Consider the following 17,877-nt stretch of genomic DNA (forward strand, 5'->3'; position numbering starts at 1 on the left):
AAAACTATCAATGGAACTCCGGCCGCGACTACAGGTAGCCGTCGCAAATGGTGAAAAAGTTAGTCCAGGGATTTGTAAGGACGTCCCAGTACAGGCCAATTTTGAACTAATTCTTGTTGATTTATTTGTACTCTCCTTGGATGGGTTCGATATTGTTCTCGGGGTCAAATGGTTAATTACCCTAGGCCTGATTTTGTGGGACTTCAGCGCACTCACCATGACCTTCCACCTGAATGGCAAGCAAGTTTCATGGCACGGTTGCAGGGTTAAAGAAAAGACACTGCAGGTTCATGCACTCCAGACAGAACCGACAACCATGGAAAAACTTCTCGCCGAGTTTTCAGATCTGTTCCAGGAACCGAAGGGCCTTCCCCCTTCCCGAGCTTGTGACCATCGTATTCCTTTGGTGGCGGGTTCAGCACCAGTCGTTGTCAGGCCTTATCGCTACCCTCACTTACAGAAGGATGAGATAGAAAAACAATGTACAGCGATGCTGAACCAAGGGATCATACGCAAAAGTCACTCCCCCTTCTCTTCGCCGGTTCTGTTGGTGGCGAAGCAGGATGGAACATGGAGGTTCTGTGTTGACTATAGAGAACTCAATGACCGGATGATCAAAGATAAGTTCCCTATTCCCGTTGTGGACGAGTTGCATGGTGCCCAGTATTTCTCTAAGTTGGACCTCAGGTCGGGATATTTCCAAGTTCGCATGGCTCCCGGTGATGTGAAGAAGACTGCTTTTCGCACCCACCATGGCCACTTCGAATTTTTAGTCATGCCATTCGGACTCTCCAATGCACCATCTACATTTTAGGCACTAATGAACGAGGTATTCCAGCCCCATCTGCGCAAATTTGTTTTAGTTTTCTTTGATGATATCCTCGTTTACAGCAAATCATGGGTAGAGCATGTCCACCATCTGAGGACCGTTTTCGTACTCCTACACCAACACAGCTTATTCTTGAAACGGTCCAAGTGCTCCTTCGAGGAACGACAAGTTCTTTACCTCGGCCACATCATCCATGGCCAGGGTGTAACAATTGATAGTTCCAAGATTCAGGCTATAACAGAATGGCCCAAACCTCAATCCGCCAAGGCCTTACGTGGGTTCCTCGGTTTAACGGGTTACTACCGCAAATTTGTACAGAACTATGGAGTGTTGGCAGCCCCGTTAACCAACCTGTTGAAGATAAACTCCTTCCGGTGGGACGACGCAACTGATAAGCTTTTCTGTCACTGTGAAATGCATTGTCTTCAACCCCTGTCCTGCAATTACCTAATTTCGCCCTCGAATTAACAGTTGAGTGCGATGCTTCCGAAGTGGGTATCGGGGCCGTACTACAGCAGCAAGGGCACCCGATCGCTTTCTTCAGCCGCAGATTGGCCGACCGGCATCTGAAGCTTCCAGCCTATGAGCGCGAACTAATCGGCCTTGCCTGAGCCATCCTGCACTGGAGGCCGTATTTGTGGGGACGGTCGTTCATCGTCAAAACTGATCATTACAGCCTCAAATACCTGTTAGAACAGTGTCTCACCACTTCCCCTCAGCAGCATTGGGTTAGCAAACTGCTCGGTTTGACTTCCGGGTGGAATATAAGGCAGGATCCTCTAATCGCGCAGCTGATGCCTTGTCTAGGCGAGAAGAAGACGCGATGGTTCTATGTAGCATTTCCCAACCTCGGATCTCTCTGTTTGACGACATTAAGAAGGCAGCACCACAGTCTCCGGAATGGTCGCTCTTACTGCAGAAGATCCAGACCGGCACGGCCGACCCCAATTGGTCACTTCACGACGGGTTGGTACTGTATAAGGGACGAGTCCATCTTCCAGCAGACTGCCCGTTGATTCCCACCATCATCACCAGCATCCATAACTCCACCCATGAGGGCATTCAAAAAACACTACACCGCGTCTGGACTGATTTCCATTGGCGAGGTATGAAGACTTCTATTCGAGATTTTGTCCAGAATTGCTCCACATGCCAACAGCACAAATGGGAAAACCTACACCCGGCAGGCCTCCTTCAGCCCCTTTCCATCCCCTCGCAGATCTGGGCCGACATCTCCATGGACTTCATTGAGGGACTTCCCAAGGTAGGGGGCAAATCAGTTCTCTTTGTGGTAGTCGACCGCTTCTCTAAATACGCGCACTTCATTCTTCTATCACACCCGTATAGTGCCACTTCGGTTGCCCTCGCCTTCTTTACACATATCTTTCGCTTACATGGGTTGCCGGAATCCATCATCAGCGATAGAGACCCGGTCTTCACTAGTGCCTTCTGGAAAGAGTTATTTCGACTACACGGCACCACCCTGGCCTACTCATCAGCTTACCGGCCACAAACCGACGGTCAGACGGAAGTGGTTAACCGCACTATCGAGATGTATCTCCGCTGTTTCGTAGGCAACCAACCTCGAGGGTGGTTGGAATGGCTTCCTTGGGCCGAGTACTGCTACAACACAGCCTACCATTCCTCCCTCAGCATGACTCCCTTTCGCGTCGTTTACGGCAGGGATCCTCCCCGCTTGCTGTCCTATGAGCCCGGATCTACTCGCTTGGACGTAATCGATCACTCCTTACAGGACCGCGAGGCCCTCCTCGCCGACGTCCGCATTCACTTACAGCAGGCCCAGCTCCGCATGAAGCTCCACTATGATAAGCACCACCGGGAACTGTCATTCGATCCAGGACAATTTGTTTGGTTGAAGCTCCAGCCCTACCGGCAGCTCTCCTTGCGCCACAAGGCTGCCCCGAAGCTGGCCCCTAAGTTCTATGGGCCCTACAAGGTTCTGCGACGGATTGGCAGTGTGGCCTATCAGCTGGAATTGCCAGAGACTAGCCAAATTCATGATGTCTTCCACATCTCCTTGCTGAAACCATTTACGGGTGTTCCCCCAGACCAAGTTCCCTCCTTGCCACCCTTGAAAGATGGCAAACTGGTCCCCCAGCCTAAAACTGTCACCCGCTCTCATTTCAATCGTGGAATCCTTGAAGTCTTGGTGGAATGGTGTGATCTACCATCAACAGAAGCCACATGGATCCCATTGGCAGAGTTCCAAGCCACATATCCAGCTTTCGAGCTTGAGGACAAAATCGTAGTCCGGGAGGGGAGTAATGTTATGGATGCCTTCCTTGGGAAGACATACCATTGCCGCCGGCAGCAACAGGCCCTGGGCCCACCGCCAGCAGCAACAAGGATTCAGTGATGCTCATCCTACCCAGTTCGGCAACAGCAGCCTTATCTAGATTAGATTAGCTCATTTTGCTTGTTCTTATCTTATTGTTCTTATCTCTTATCTTATCTTGTTAATAGCTTATCAGATTAGGATTAACTTAGCTTATCTTATCTTGTTAGTAGCTTATCAGATTAGGATTAGCTTATCTTATCCTTAGCAAGATAGAACTGGAAGTCTCCCTATTCAGCAAGGAGACTCCCTTTGATTAGGACTCTTGTAATCTCCTATTTAAGGAGACCCCATTATTGAATGAGATATCAAATTATTCAGTCAAGAGTGAGTTAGGAGAGTTGGTGATCTCTTGGACAAATCACCGAAGGCGCCAAGATAGGTTCATCACGAGCAGGAAGGAACAAGGGAAAACAGGAGGTTTTCCCCGTGGACCGACCCGTGACGAGATCCTATTCCCGGGCCCTCAACACCAAATGGGTGGGTTGGGCAGGTTCAGCGAGTTGGATCTGAAATTGCAACCCCTAGAGATGAATATGCATTGGCTTATAACTTTCTTAAGAATTCTTTCTTGTTAGTTGTAATTGGAGGAAGCTTTTAGTCCTGTGAAGTTTGGAGTGAATTTGTAAAATCTTGGAATGGCTTAAAGACCAATCAAATAATTTCTTGCTTTGTAGGCTGTTAAAATATTGTGCACTACCTGTCTGTGTGATATCTCTTTCTTCTCATGGTGCACCAGGACATAAACATGATTATGTGTTAATTGATTCCGGGGAATTATTTAACTTAAATTACTTATAAAAAATTATTTAATGTAAAACACTTGTAAAAAATTTTAACTTAAAATCACATGTTATGTTCTGCTGCTTTCCATATAAAACCATGGCTGCAGATTCTCAAATTGATTTTTCAATTTTCATAGTAACCTGTAGTAAATTAGAAGATGTATATTTTGTTGTTGAATTTGTGTATAAATGATTGGCTGTGGCTCCTAGCCTTTCTTGGTTCACATGTATAACCATCCTGATTGAGGACACTGAAGTCAATGATTTTTCAAAGTCTTGGTTAACTATTGTTAGCAGGTTTTTTATAGTTATTTTCTTCAAAGTTTATTTACCTTATCTTTTCAACCTGCAAAGAGTGTTACTTTGTGCTTTGGTTTGTTGCATTTGAACTTTGACAAAGAAAATCTCATTACATTTTGCACAATAGGCAACTATTAGATTCTAGGGCTCATTATTTCAACTCAATGGCAAAACAGTTATTAGTGCTTTGTTTTTCATTTTGCCCTATATACTTGAATGCAGGTTATGGTCCTTACTATTAATAAATTCTTTTTTATTTGTTATTTGATAACAAAAAATTTTCAGTCAAGTTTTCTTTTATGTTACTCTGGTTCTGAATTGGATGAATGCCTTTTCATTTTCTGTCATCTTCTGCTATTCTTTATTCAATAGATGTAAAATTCATCTTATTGAAATAGGAATTATGTCAGGCACCTTTCTATGGTCATTGATAATATAAGCCCTAATTGCATTTTGTGCTTTCTTTGATATTCTATTGATAAATTCATGCTTTTTCTCATATGAGAAGATCAAATGGCCATAGGTTATCAGTGAGGGAAAACGTGGAAATAATGAGATATTTGCTTGGTTTTTATGCAGTTTCAATGTTTCATTGCTCAAACATGCATCTGATGTAGCATATCTTTTTATAGGTATTTATGAAAGTTATACTTGGTAAAATGGACTTCTGTCAATTGGTTTGATAATCAATGATTTGTTTTCAGCTCATTGATTGTTTCCTTTGGTTCATTTTAGGATTGTGATACTGCAAATGCAATTGGGTCCAAGTCTTACAACACTCTTGTCGGAGAGCTTGTTTCCCTTGAAGCAAGAAACACAGAGGAAGAACATAAAAGCAGTCCTGAAGAAGATTGTATTGATTTTTCTGCTGCAACAACTGCAACCTTAGGAGTCCCCTCACCATGCCTTTCTAGAGTCAGGTCCTTTGATGATTCTCCAAGTTATTTATCAGGAAATCAGAAAATAAGGAAGGGAGACATGGAGGAAGAAGCAGAACTGTTGAGAGCCTTGAAGTTGTCGGAAGCTGAATTAGCAACTTCAATGGGTGAGTCTTTGTTAGCTGATGCAAGCGGGAGCAATATGCCTGTAAGTTCAGATGAAAATGAACATTTGAAGATGAATGCATCACAAGCCCTCGAAAATACATTTTCTGGGTGTATTGGTGATGAATCTAAAATCCTCCATCAGCCTGAACAAGCTGCATCATGGAATTGCAGTGCCTCAGGCAGCTGCAATATTAATTTGATAGCTTTTGAAAATATTTCAAGTGAAACTAATCATTCATTTTTTGATGATGGAGCTAACCTTGATCAGCTGAATAATAAAGAACCTGGCGGTCATTTTGCTTCTTCTGAAATTGTGGGGAACGTTACAGATGAGGCATCTGTCCAGAATCATAGTAAACCTATCCGTCTTCTGGACAGCAATTCTTCTTCTGCATGCAATGACCATGTTCCTATTGACAGAGAGAAGCAACAAATTCAACAGACAGGTGCACAGGATACTTCCACATCTGAAGTTTGTTGTGAGCCAGCAGATCAAAGTGGTTGTAAAACAACACTATTCTCTTCTCCATTTGCAACAAATTTAGTTTCTGATGTTTCCATTGGTGGAATCAAGCACATGGATGAACCCAAGGGTGCCACCTCAAGCCTTGATGGCAGTGAACCCATATATGAAGGGGAAGAGTGCATACTAGATTCAGGTCTAAAACTATATCAAAACCGGGAGCCTATGTATGAAGGTGAGATGGTTCTTGCTGAGCAAGCTGACAAAGCTGGAGGAGTTGAACAATGTCCTGAGAATGAAATTACTGAACAGAAAGGTGAAATTATCTTGTACAACAGAGAATAGTTGTACAAGTTTTTTTTTTTTTTTTTCAATTGCTTGTTATTCTAAGCATTCTTTTGTAAATATTCTTAAATACCTCCCTCTCTCTTTAAATCTCTTCAGGAGAACTGATTAGGAACTTTTTAAGAAACAATGCAAGCCAGCTGACAATATATGGGTATGCTGATTTCTAATCCTTTACTATGCAAGCCAGCTAACCTAAGCCCTTTATGTTCTGTTTTGCAGTCTAAATAATTCGTCCTTTTTTATCACCTTTCCTTCTTTTGCAGCCTATTTTGCCTACAGGAAGGTCTGAAGGAACGTGAACTCTGTGTTTTTTTCCGCAATAATCACTTTAGTACCATGTTCAAGGTTAGTTATATTTTTTGCCATCATTTTGTTTTTTGTTTTTTGTTTTTTTGATCAATAATAGGAATCCAATAGATTAATAAAAAAATGTAGTTACAGCACTCCAGAGAGAGATAAAAAGGCTTAACTCTCTCCAAGAGGATAACAAAAGAAAAAAATTACAAAACAGCCCAAAACATTTGATCCCTTCCCACTCCCTGCTTTGCCAAGGCATCAACAAATGCATTTGCTGTTCTCTTAACCCATTGAAACTGGATTTCCAGCTCTCTAGTTAGCCACTTAATCTCCCTCTCATTAACAAATTTCCAAAGTCCACTTTCTTTCTGTAGCCAGCTTAACACCAGCTTTGAGTCCCCTTCAACGTTTGTATGTCCAGTTCCTTAGTCTTCCTTATACCCTCCAATACAGCATAGACCTCAGCTTTAAGAGAGTCCCCAACCCCAATGGGACCTGAATACATTGCAAGCACCCTCCCATCCTCATCTCTGAAGACCCCTCCTACACCTGATGGACCTTGATTTCCCTCACTACTACCATCAAAATTTAGCTTTGCAAAGCCACAACCTGGTGGTGACCACAAAGGACAAACAGAAGAGTGAGCAGGAGCGAAAATTGCCACCTCCATCCAGCTATTCAGCAATATGTCTGTAGAAACATCAACAAACAGGTCCAAGGATTTAAGCCAGTGCATCACCCTAACTGTTATTACTTCAATAAGACTTTCTTTACTTCTTTCATCTTTAGAAAAAGTTGTGTCTTTCCTTTCCTCCCATAGAGTCCAGCAGAAAGCAACCCTTACACACCTCCACATAATCCTTCCCCTTTTGTTTGGCCATCGAAGGAATGAAGAGATAAACAAGCTTTGAATATTTGGCAGTGGGGTCCACCTGCAACCAAATAAGGAAAGAAACCAGTCCCAAAGATCAGCAGTAAAGGGACAAGAAATTAATAAATGGTAGGAGCTTTCACAATTAGCCTTGCAAAGAATGCACCAATTAGGAGACAAGCACCAAAAAGACCTTTTTCATCAGTTTGTTTTTGGTTTTCTCCCTATAACTTCAATTTATTCTTGCTATCTTTTGTTTACAAACTATTGTAGCTGTTGAATTATGGAAAGACAAAACCAAGGTTTAAAATATCAGTGTTGGGGGAAATTCCAGTCATCCAAATATAGGGAACATGTTGGAAATGTTGAAATTATCATATGGAAATGCTGTAAAAATTATAGACATGGTGGAAATATTGTGAGTATGCAAAAAAAAATATAGAATGATATTTTATGAATGATAAAAGAAATGTAGGCACACCTTTTTAAATTATTATCTTGTTCCAAATCATTGTGAAGTTCTATAAACCTTAGGAGTAAAAAACTATGTGATAGAATGAATTCAAGCAAAATTTAATCTAATAGAAAATCCATATGATTCTAATATATCAACCAAATAATTTATGACACGAACAAAAACTAATATTTATCTCCATATTTGAAAAGAATATCAAGCTGGCTCAAAGTGGTAATCATATCCATTAAGCGTGCAACAACATTGCTACTCCACATATCTACAATATTGCCACCAATTCATGTTATAATACTATCTCTTGTACTCCACATAGTATCAGTAGTGTTCGTTGGGGAATATGTTGATTCCAATAAAAATTCATGTTGGCACCCATAGAAATGGAAATATGAGGGAATTTATGCACATTTTAAACCATGGACAAAACATATGGAGATTCTAGTGGTCCGTATTCTTTTATCATTACTTGCAGGTTAATTATAATTTTCTTGACACTGTTTGCAGTTTAATGGTGAACTATATCTTCTAGCCACTGATCAAGGTTTCATAAACCAACCTGATTTGGTATGGGAAAAGTTAAATGAGGTAAGATTATTCCCATCTTCATTCTCTTTGCCAATGGTGTTCAGTGATAATTACTTCTGAGAGCTATCTGATGATGATGTGTCTTCCTATGTTTCTTCACATCCCCAAATGTTTGTCAAATCATCCTTAGTACCTCTTTGTGAGAAAGAAATTATCCATGAGCTACAAATGCTGTTTCTTTTCCTGTTTTCTGTTTTCACTGTTACTGTAATTTCAAAACCCTGCTTTCAGGTAAATGGAGATACAGTATTTATAACAGGCAACTTCAAGGAATTTAAAATAGAAGATCACATCAATGACCAGTGGGATGAGCAAAATGCTATGGCTAGCACTGCTGTATGGATCTCTTTGACCCCAAGCTATTTAGAAGTTACTTTAGGTGGTCTCCATGAAATTAATGCTGTTTTTCTTTCTTTCTTTTTCCCTTCAGGATTTTATTGCTAGCATAGATAATTCAACAGGAGCTGGTTCAACTTTAAAGTAATTCTTCCTAACCAATTTCTTCTCCTTATTTTGAAATGTTGGGGGTATAATTGTCTATATTTTTATCACCTTTATTAACAAAATCTTTTTTATCACTGTTTCTGATAAAAAAATATTAATTTTTAGAAATTGTGTAAAGTTTGCTGCCAAAACCTGACAGACCAGCAAACTAGAGTTGTAAAAAGTTCAGTTCAAACTCAATTCAACCCAGTGTCAGAAGGTTCAATCCAGTTGGTCTTGGACCAGAAACATGATTGGTTTCCATCAAGCCTGGACCAACTGACTGGTCTGCTCCAGCTCTTAAAACATTGGTGAAGATATACACATGAAACCCATCTACAACAAGTCCCTGTAACAAGAGACCTATTGAATGGTTCCCAGTATATAATGCCAAGATATTATCAGTGATTCATATACAGGAACCAAGGGGAAAATTAGGGGATGGGTTACTTCCCTGAAGTCTTTGTGGGTGTGTACCTTTAAATACACTACTAGCTAATTTCTTTAACTCCTTTCACCTCAGATTGCTCATATAGTCAAATGATGGCCGATTGAGAAATTGCCTATGCTGTTTTACCTCGTGCTTAACCTTCTTAGCTGCCAGCTCTCAAAAGTTTCCTCATAACACTTTGAAAATAATATCTCAATTCTCACACCAATACATTCTTGAAGATGGGCCCAAAGAAGGTGCTTAATTTTCCATGGGTGAAAAGGTGGTGATCTGTATCAGCTGCTTGCTCTTCATTAGGTATTCTTTCAATGTTGCTGTCTATGCCATAAATGCCACATTAGGGTGGACTTGGGGGGGGGGGGGGGTCATGGATTATGGATTTTGCCATAAATGACAGTATAGACAACTTTCAATGTTGCTCTTCATTAGGTATTCTTGGGTAACACAGTCTTCAAAAGAAAGGTGGCCTCACTAAATCTGGGATTAATAGGATTTCATTGTATAACAGCAACTCCTTAACCGAGTAATTTTTGTTGTCAGGGAGCTGGTTGTTTATAGATTTGTACATTATTGTATAGATATGTAATACATTTCTATTCAAATATATAATACTTGTCTATACTGTCATTTTTTGTCAAATAAAACAATGAAAAAGAAAAAGAAAAGAGAAGAAAAAAAGGAGCACATCATGAAAATCTTCGATGCTTCTATTACTATCATCACATCCTATCGTTAAGGTTTCTTTTTTTTTTATCAATAACAACAGCTATCATTAAGGTTTCTTTGAAATCTTTACTGCCAAATTACCCCTCAAGGGCCTATTTTATAGCAATCCTAGATCACCTCACCTCTATAAAGTGTAATAATGCAAAAAGCAGGAAAATTGTCCTTGGGAGATGGTGGCCATCAAAAAACTGATTTACTCCATTGCCTTTTCAAGTCCTTTCCACATCTAGCATCTATATGAGGCCCTAACTTCATTCTTGTGCAACCACAAATGTCAATTGCTGTACTTTGGTGTATCCCCTTTTCCCATAAACTACCCAACTCATGACTGAATTTCCACCTTACTTTATTGAGCAAGGAGATCCGCAAACCTTCACTCAATTGACAAATTGGAACTTGAATTCATCCTTCCAACATCAGCAGTTTTCTTCCCCTTTTTTGATGTTTTTCAAGAATATCAGTTTTTCCCCCTGTTGGGATAGGGATTGGAAGTCATTAATACTGTGTTTGGTTTGAAAGAAAAGGTAGGGAAACATGTACAAACCATGTATAGGTTTCCTTACCTTTCTCTACCTTTTCTTTCAAACCAAACACAGCCCAAGTAACAAGATTGCTAAAACACTCTACAAGAGGGAAGTTATGACCTTTTTCACAAGTGTCTACCTTCCTAGAAGTCAATCCCCTTTACTGATCTATCAGTAGCTCTCAAAACCAATTTCAAGACATGTTTCACCTCCCAAATGTAGCCTCCAAGTATTCAGATGGTACACATGGAAAGCTTCCCACATTGTCACAGCCAACTCCTCTATACCCAAGACCTCCCCAACTGCCATAACTGTGATCTTGGCAAAATTAATGTGAGGGCGCAATACAGGGATGTAATAGTTATCCCTGCGTAGCATCACAAAAAAAAACAATTTATTTTTAATGGAAGAGCCCTAACATACACTTGGGCCTTGTTTGGCATCAATTCTTTGGATTTTCATATTCAGAATCCATCCAAAAAAGAATGGAATCTGGATTTTCTGGATCCTGAGAATTAGTGCACGCACTTGGTATAGAGTACTAATTCTTGATTCTAAGAACAGGAATCATGTTTGACATGACCCTGTGCTCTAATTTCAGATAAAGACCAAAAGAGGGTTTTAATCGATCATCGAACAAATTTCATAATGAAATTTCAACAAAATGGGAAAAAATGCAAAGTGGGTGTTTATCACCGGATAGATGTGGAAACCAACAAATTGCAAACATGAAACAGAATAATGGGTATTTCAGTAATGGCTTTTCATAACGAAAATGAAAAAATAATAAAAGAAAAAATACCTACCTGGGAGATTGACGTTGTTGAAGTGCCATTGGAGAGCAGAGTTCACTGGTAGAGATGGTGGGGGAAAGAAGGAGATGAACAAACAATCAGTCTAGTGTTTTGATTGGTAGACCCAAAACAGTTTAACAGATCATTTCGTAAAAAATGAAAAAAAAAACCATGCATAACTGAGAGTTCTACTGTTGTCCAAGTGTGGTTCAAGAGCAGAGTTAGCCATTAGAGATGGTGGGGGAAAGAAGGAGATGAACAAACCATCAGTCTAGGGTTTTGATTGGTAGACCCAAAACAGTTTAACGGGTCATTCGCATATTTGTTTTCATAATGAAAATGAAAAAAAAACCATGCATACTTGAGAGTTCTACTGTCGTCCAAGTGTGGTTCAAGAGCAGAGTTAGCCGTCGTAGAGGGTGGGGGGAAGAAAGAGAGGAAAAAACAATGGGTTTTTTGGGGGTTTTGATCAATAAAGGTTTTGTTTTTGCGGAAATTTACTATTTCACCCCTACTCTCACATGTAAATATGGCGCATGTGTTCGGTTTTTAAAGGGAGCACGTAGCGAGAATTAGCGCTCCAAAGAATCTCATTTTCAGAATCAAAATTTGTCACTCTGGAATTGCGCTCCAGGATGAGTTTTCTCATTCCATTTCGAATGAGAAACGTATGCTTTGGGCAAGTCAAACACGATTCTCATTCTTAAAATCAAAAGAATCACTAGAAATGATTCTTTGGAGTGATGCCAAACGGGCCTTGATGACCTTACTGAATCAGAAGTTTTTCTTTGCATTTGCCTATATTTCCCTCCTAAGCAGCTGAACCCTTGTGAAGGTAAGGACAATTTTGAAGATCCTGAAAATGCCTCAAATGCTGCTTATGGGTTTAGCCAAGGGTTATACTGCATTGTACCTTATTCCCTTGGGAAGGAAAATGGAACTATCACATTTCTATGTTTAATAATGTTGTCCTATAAAGTTCTGTTCGAGGTAAAACCAGCTTAGAGAAGCTTAGGCCTTGCTATCCATTATGAATTGCTTGTTCACATGGATATCTAGATCTTCCAATAGCCAAGCAGGGTCTCTAGCTAGGACAGGGGTGAATAGGAGAACTTATTTGAGGGACTTAAGCCCAGGGTGAAATTGTAACTCTATTTTCAATTTTGTTTGCTTATTGTATGTCAGCCCTAGTCTGTTCTTGTTAAGGCTGCAAGTTGGGCGGGCTTGGACTGAGGCATTGAGCATTTTTTAAAACTTACGCCCAGGCCTGATGCTCTCTGTAAATTCTTCAACTCGGGTACCCAACTTGCACCCCTAGTTCATGTACTGGGCCCATCGTCTCAAAGCTATTAGAAATTATGTTGGTCTCGCATATTTTTTGAAATCAATACAAGTTTATTACAGTTGATGTTATAAAAAAGCGCCTGCTAATTTTTTGTACTATTTTTCATAAGGTTGTTTATTGATATTCTCCTACTTATGCTGTAATATTTATCAGTTCTGATCTGCAACTCGCAATAGCTCTACAACAACAAGAGTTTGAAAACCAACCACAGCGGCAGAATTTGCAACAGCTTTCTGTTGGCAATTCAAGACTTGTGATTGGTCCTCAGGTAAAATTTGAGTTTGCAAGTTAAAATACCAAATTCGAAACTGTTTTTGATTCATTTTTACTTATGTTTTATTTAGTGGCCCTAATATATGATCTGATTGAGTTAAACATGCTGGATTATCTGGATATCTTCCTCCCAAAAGAACAAAACAAAATAAAAACCTCCATTGACAACTTACATTATTAAAAACAGAACTAAGAATGCATAAAGATAAAGACAACAAAAAAAGGAGGAAATAAATATAAAAGAAATTAAGAAGGTAATAATACAGGGGAAGGTATCAAAGAATGAAACACAAAGATAATGATTATTGTTATTCTTTTATCAGTAATAGATCAGCAATATTTTGTTAAATAGATATAAAGAACTAAGAATGCATAAAGATAAAAACAACAAAAAAAAGGAGGAAATAAATATAAAAGAAATTAAGAAGGTAATAATACAAGGGAAGGTATCAAAGAATGAAACACAAAGATAATGATTATTGTTATTCTTTTATCAGTAATAGATCAGCAATATTTTGTTAAATAGATATAAAGAAAAGATACAGTCAAGGATCTTTTTTTTTTTTTGATAATTGAAGAGGAATTTTATTAAGAAAATATGATAACTGTTACAAGCATCCCACTGAGAGGCACGAGGTGTGACCTCCCTTAAAAAGTGAAAACCACATAGCACTATAGATACAGATTACAAGGTAGCCCAGTACAAATGCTCCCTCAAAACCCCTTGTTTAGCAAGATAATCTGCCATAGCATTTGCAGACCTGCCAACCTACTGTAAAAAAATATGAAATTGAGTCGGGTCTGGGTTGGGTTGGGTTGGGTTGGGTTGGGTTGGTCAAGGCCTCAACCCTAACCCAACCAAAGTTTAAGTTGGGTTTATACTTTCAACCCAACCCAATGAAACCCTAATTTTTTGGACTGAGTTTGGGCTAACCTGGTCCAAGTTGCAGTCCTATACCCAATTGGCCACCCCTACCACAATGTTTTCCATCACAGTTTCCTTGTTATGAAATTTTTCCTTGAATACCCTCCTGTTCCTTTATTCCCATACATCCCATACCACATTCATTTTGATACACTTTATATCTTCCATCTCCTTTCTGAATGGCAAAAGAAGTACTCAAATAGGCTTCCCACATTGTCAGAGGGCACTATCTGCAACCAGAGAGAAGAGACATAATCCTATATGCTGGAAGTGTATGAGGAGGAGATTAGTAAATGGGGAATAATTTCACCACTTGCTCAACATAAGAGAAATGTTTGGTGATAAGCGACTACAAGACCTTTGGAGTTGGAGGACATCACATATATTGATTTTTCAGTTGTATGAGATCCCAACTAAAAAGCTTTGATTCTAGGAGAAACTGGACATGGTCAAATGGCTTTGATTGGAAACCCAACTCTAGAGTGGCAAGGACTTTGAAGGAGGCATAAGGAAACAGTCCATTTGGGTTAGGAGACCACACTCTTTGATTGGGAGTAGATGGGTCAAGAATGACTTCTGATCCCCAATCCCTCAACCCACTTCTAAGACCAAGGTCCCAAGAAATCCCATTATTTAAGATTGAAGCTCAAAAAGGAAATAGACATCTGATCCCCAATCTCTCAACCCACCAAAGATCCTTCCAAAACCCTACTCTTTTTTTTTTTTTTTGAGAAAAGTTTAACTGAATTCTTTAAGAAAAGAGAGGGGTACACAAGGAGGTGTACAAAACAAGAACAAAACAGGGATCAGACCCCTAAAAATTACACAGGAGAAATTTTATCACAGTACAAATCCTTTGAAAGAGCACCTAGTTTTGCTAACCCATCTGCAAGAGCATTAAATTCCCTTGGAATCCAGAACAGATTTGCATTTGAAGCAGCCAATAAATCCCTTGCCTCTGCCAGAAAGTGGCTGAGTCTCCATGGCCCGGCCTCCTGCTTTCCTAACCATTCTATGGTGTTTTCTGAGTTGCCTTCTATGGAGAGGTTCTGAATGCCTAGTTTGTTGATGAATCGGATCCCTGTAAGTGCAGCCATCAACTCTGCCTTGGTAGAATCAGCTATGCCAATCAGCCCACTGTACATCCATCAAAGCTTAGAGTCCAAATTTCTTCCCTTCTGAGGAATGGACCCTTGGAGATGGGTGGGGAGGGAGGGGAGGAGAACAGGAAATTACCAGCATTCCTATTAAGGTCGTTTACAGAGATTCCTTTTAACTTATCTGAGCTGGAAGCCCACAAACTACAGAGGTAGTTGATGTGAGAGATCAGATCACTCTTTGATTTTGCCTTATTCTCAAACTGACGGTTATTTCTTTCTTCCCAAACTCCCCAAAGCACAGCATGCTGCACTATTTGCCAATACACCTTACCTCTCCTACTCAATCCTTTTCCTTGCCACTGATGGAGCAATTCCTGGAGGTGATTTGGAGCAACCCAGTTATACCCGGCTAGCTGTAAAAGTGATTCCAAATGTACCTGGTTTCCTGGCAGTGGATGAAAAGATGATCAGTTTACTCCCCTTCTCGAAGGCAGAGGATGCAGGCATGAGGGGAGATATAAAGTCTGCCAAGATTCTTCTTTTGCAGCAGCTCACAAGTGTTTCTTCGATGCAGACAAGCCTCCCAGATGAAGAAACACACTCTAGAGGGGATATAGTTGCACCAGACCTTCTTGAAAGGGAAATAAAAGTCCTGCTCTCCTGCAACCAGAGCCTTGAAGAAAGATTTGGAAGAGAACTCGCCAACAAGGTGGGGTTTAATAGCATGGGAGTCTAGGGAGTTTGGGGAGATGTAGGCTTCTCTGAGAGAAAGGAGTTCAGTTAACTCACTGATCTCCGAATCCCTTAAGGGTCTTCTAAGACTCAAGTTTATGTTTCTCTCAGTGGGGGAAGAGGGGAGGAGGCACTGAGAGATGGTTGCTTCTTTGTTAAGGGTGAGATTAAAGAGTCTAGGGTAAGAATCTGCTAGAGTAGCATTACCCCACCACAGGTCAGTCCAGAATTTTATTCTAGTTCCATTGCCCACTTCAAATCTTCTTATGAATGGAAAGAAACTATTGTAGTAGAGATGATACCTTTCCAAGGGCTTGAGGAAGCTACACGGTTTGAATGAAGGTTGCAGTCCCAACCGTTTTGTGTTCAACCTATACTTGCTGGTGATGACAGCTGCCCAAAGAGTATTTGTTTCAGTAGGGAATCTCCACAGCCATTTCCCAAGGAGAGAAGTGCTTCTCTTTCAAGTGTCAAATCTCCAGCCCTCCAGCCTCTTTAGACTTATAGACCTGATCCCAACTCACTAGATGATTTTTTTTCTCCCCTCCACCTTCCCAGAGGAAGTCCCTTTGAAGTTTCTCAATCTGTATTCTGATTTTAGCAGGAATGAACACTGAGAGGAAGTAGATGGGCAGATTTGCACTATACTACTATTTGAACAATTAACCCTCAGCCGGGTGACTATTCAAAGCCTAACTCTTAACCCCAAAAGAATACTTAGTAATGGCCTAACAGTAATCCAAGATAGGTCAATGACCAATACATCACTAGGCAACTTAATAATGTTTACCCCACTGTCCAAATTAGTTTGCACCAAGTAATTAAACTTTAGGTTGGAGAACTACTCTAGCACACTAGTTGGTGAAGGTTTTGGGCACCCCCACCTCTGTCCTCACAAATGATAACTATTTAATCTGCAAGTTACAAGTGTGAAACTAAAGAATATTCTCGGATAAGGAGAGGTGTAAAGAAGCTCCCATTGATACTATCACCATAAGAGTGGCACATTGGGTGAAATTTTTGAGCAGCTTTGACGACAATCCCTTAAATGCACTGTTTAGGAAATGAAAGGAGGTGGCTAACTCATCTTTATCCAAGACTGTTATCAAACAGATTTAGTTTCCTCCTACTTCTGGATTTATTAAGCTGAACTTTGATGGAAGTAGTGAAGGAAACCCAGGCCCATCAGGCATAGGGGGTGTTTTTCGGAATGAGGAGGGAAGAGTTATGGTTCTATACTCTGGCCCACTGTGATGGAGGGAGTTTGAATAGCAAAAGAGTTGAACATCAGAAAATTGATCAGTGAAGGGGATTCAAAGTTGGTAATTAGTTGGCTGCAAAAGGAGGAGTTGGGATGGTGGAAAGGCACCTTTTTTGGGCTGTTATGTAACTTGTATTTTCTTTCTCCTCAGGGAGAGCTAAGAGAGTTTATCTCTTTCTGTGGTGTTTCACTGTAATTATCTTCATGTTTAATGAAATCTTTTCTGTTACTGATCAAAAAAAAAAAAAATTACGAGTGTGAAATTACTACTCCTCACCTTCCACTCTAAAACCCCTAATAAGACCACAATTGTTTGATCTAGCAATGAGGCAACTAAGGACATAGTTATCAAAAGTAAAGAAGAAAGGAAATAGGGGATCCTCTACCTAAGAAACACCATGGGAAAAAGTCTTCTGCTGACCTATTCATTCGGATTGAGTGCTGACACGATTTTAAGCATCGTGTAACCCATTTTCTCCATAAGGTCCCAAATCCATACATGAAAAGAACCAACTAAGAAAAGTACAATCTACCATATCTTAAGCCTTTTCCAAACCAAATTTATGAATCCACCCTTTCCCTCGTATTTTCTTTAAATCCTGAAGATTTGCAATCAAAATTTGGTCTGTTATTTGTCTAAATCCAAATAACATGTCACCTTACTGGAGGCCAGTGAAGTCCTTCAACATGTCACCTTACTGGAGGTCGATGACCAGGGGGGTTTTGAAATGGTCAACCAGTGTTTCTATGACCTCCCCCAGTTCTTTTGTTTACCTCCCATCTATCACTAGCCTAGAAATGAAATTCATCTTATTTTTGCCATCTAGGATGTGCATATCATTCCGTCACTATATGGTTATCTTAATACCTAACAAGAGTTAGAACATTTAACTATACTCGTTATCTAATTC

The 17,877-nt window shown here is 40.1% G+C and overlaps 1 protein-coding gene across 3 annotated transcripts in view; it reads left to right on the forward strand.

Moving 5' to 3' along the window:
- LOC104608341 (uncharacterized) overlaps window positions 1-17,877 on the forward strand; it is a 33,950-nt gene that overhangs the window by 14,631 nt on the left and 1,442 nt on the right. For 2 of the 3 annotated variants that reach the window (XR_016077528.1, XM_010274296.3), the window contains exons 5-11: window positions 5,006-6,095; window positions 6,224-6,278; window positions 6,391-6,472; window positions 8,272-8,352; window positions 8,584-8,688; window positions 8,783-8,832; window positions 12,829-12,943. Coding sequence is in view for 1 of the 3 variants with exons in the window: in XM_010274296.3 (XP_010272598.1) it covers window positions 5,006-6,095; window positions 6,224-6,278; window positions 6,391-6,472; window positions 8,272-8,352; window positions 8,584-8,688; window positions 8,783-8,832; window positions 12,829-12,943 (1,578 nt within the window). In the remaining 2 variants the exon portion in view is untranslated. The remainder of the gene's footprint in view (window positions 1-5,005; window positions 6,096-6,223; window positions 6,279-6,390; window positions 6,473-8,271; window positions 8,353-8,583; window positions 8,689-8,782; window positions 8,833-12,828; window positions 12,944-17,877) is intronic. The other variant, XR_016077530.1, reaches the window with a different exon arrangement.

This window comes from Nelumbo nucifera, chromosome 6, assembly GCF_055504915.1.
Source record: "Nelumbo nucifera cultivar China Antique chromosome 6, China Antique-T2T, whole genome shotgun sequence".
Lineage (NCBI taxonomy): Eukaryota > Viridiplantae > Streptophyta > Magnoliopsida > Proteales > Nelumbonaceae > Nelumbo > Nelumbo nucifera.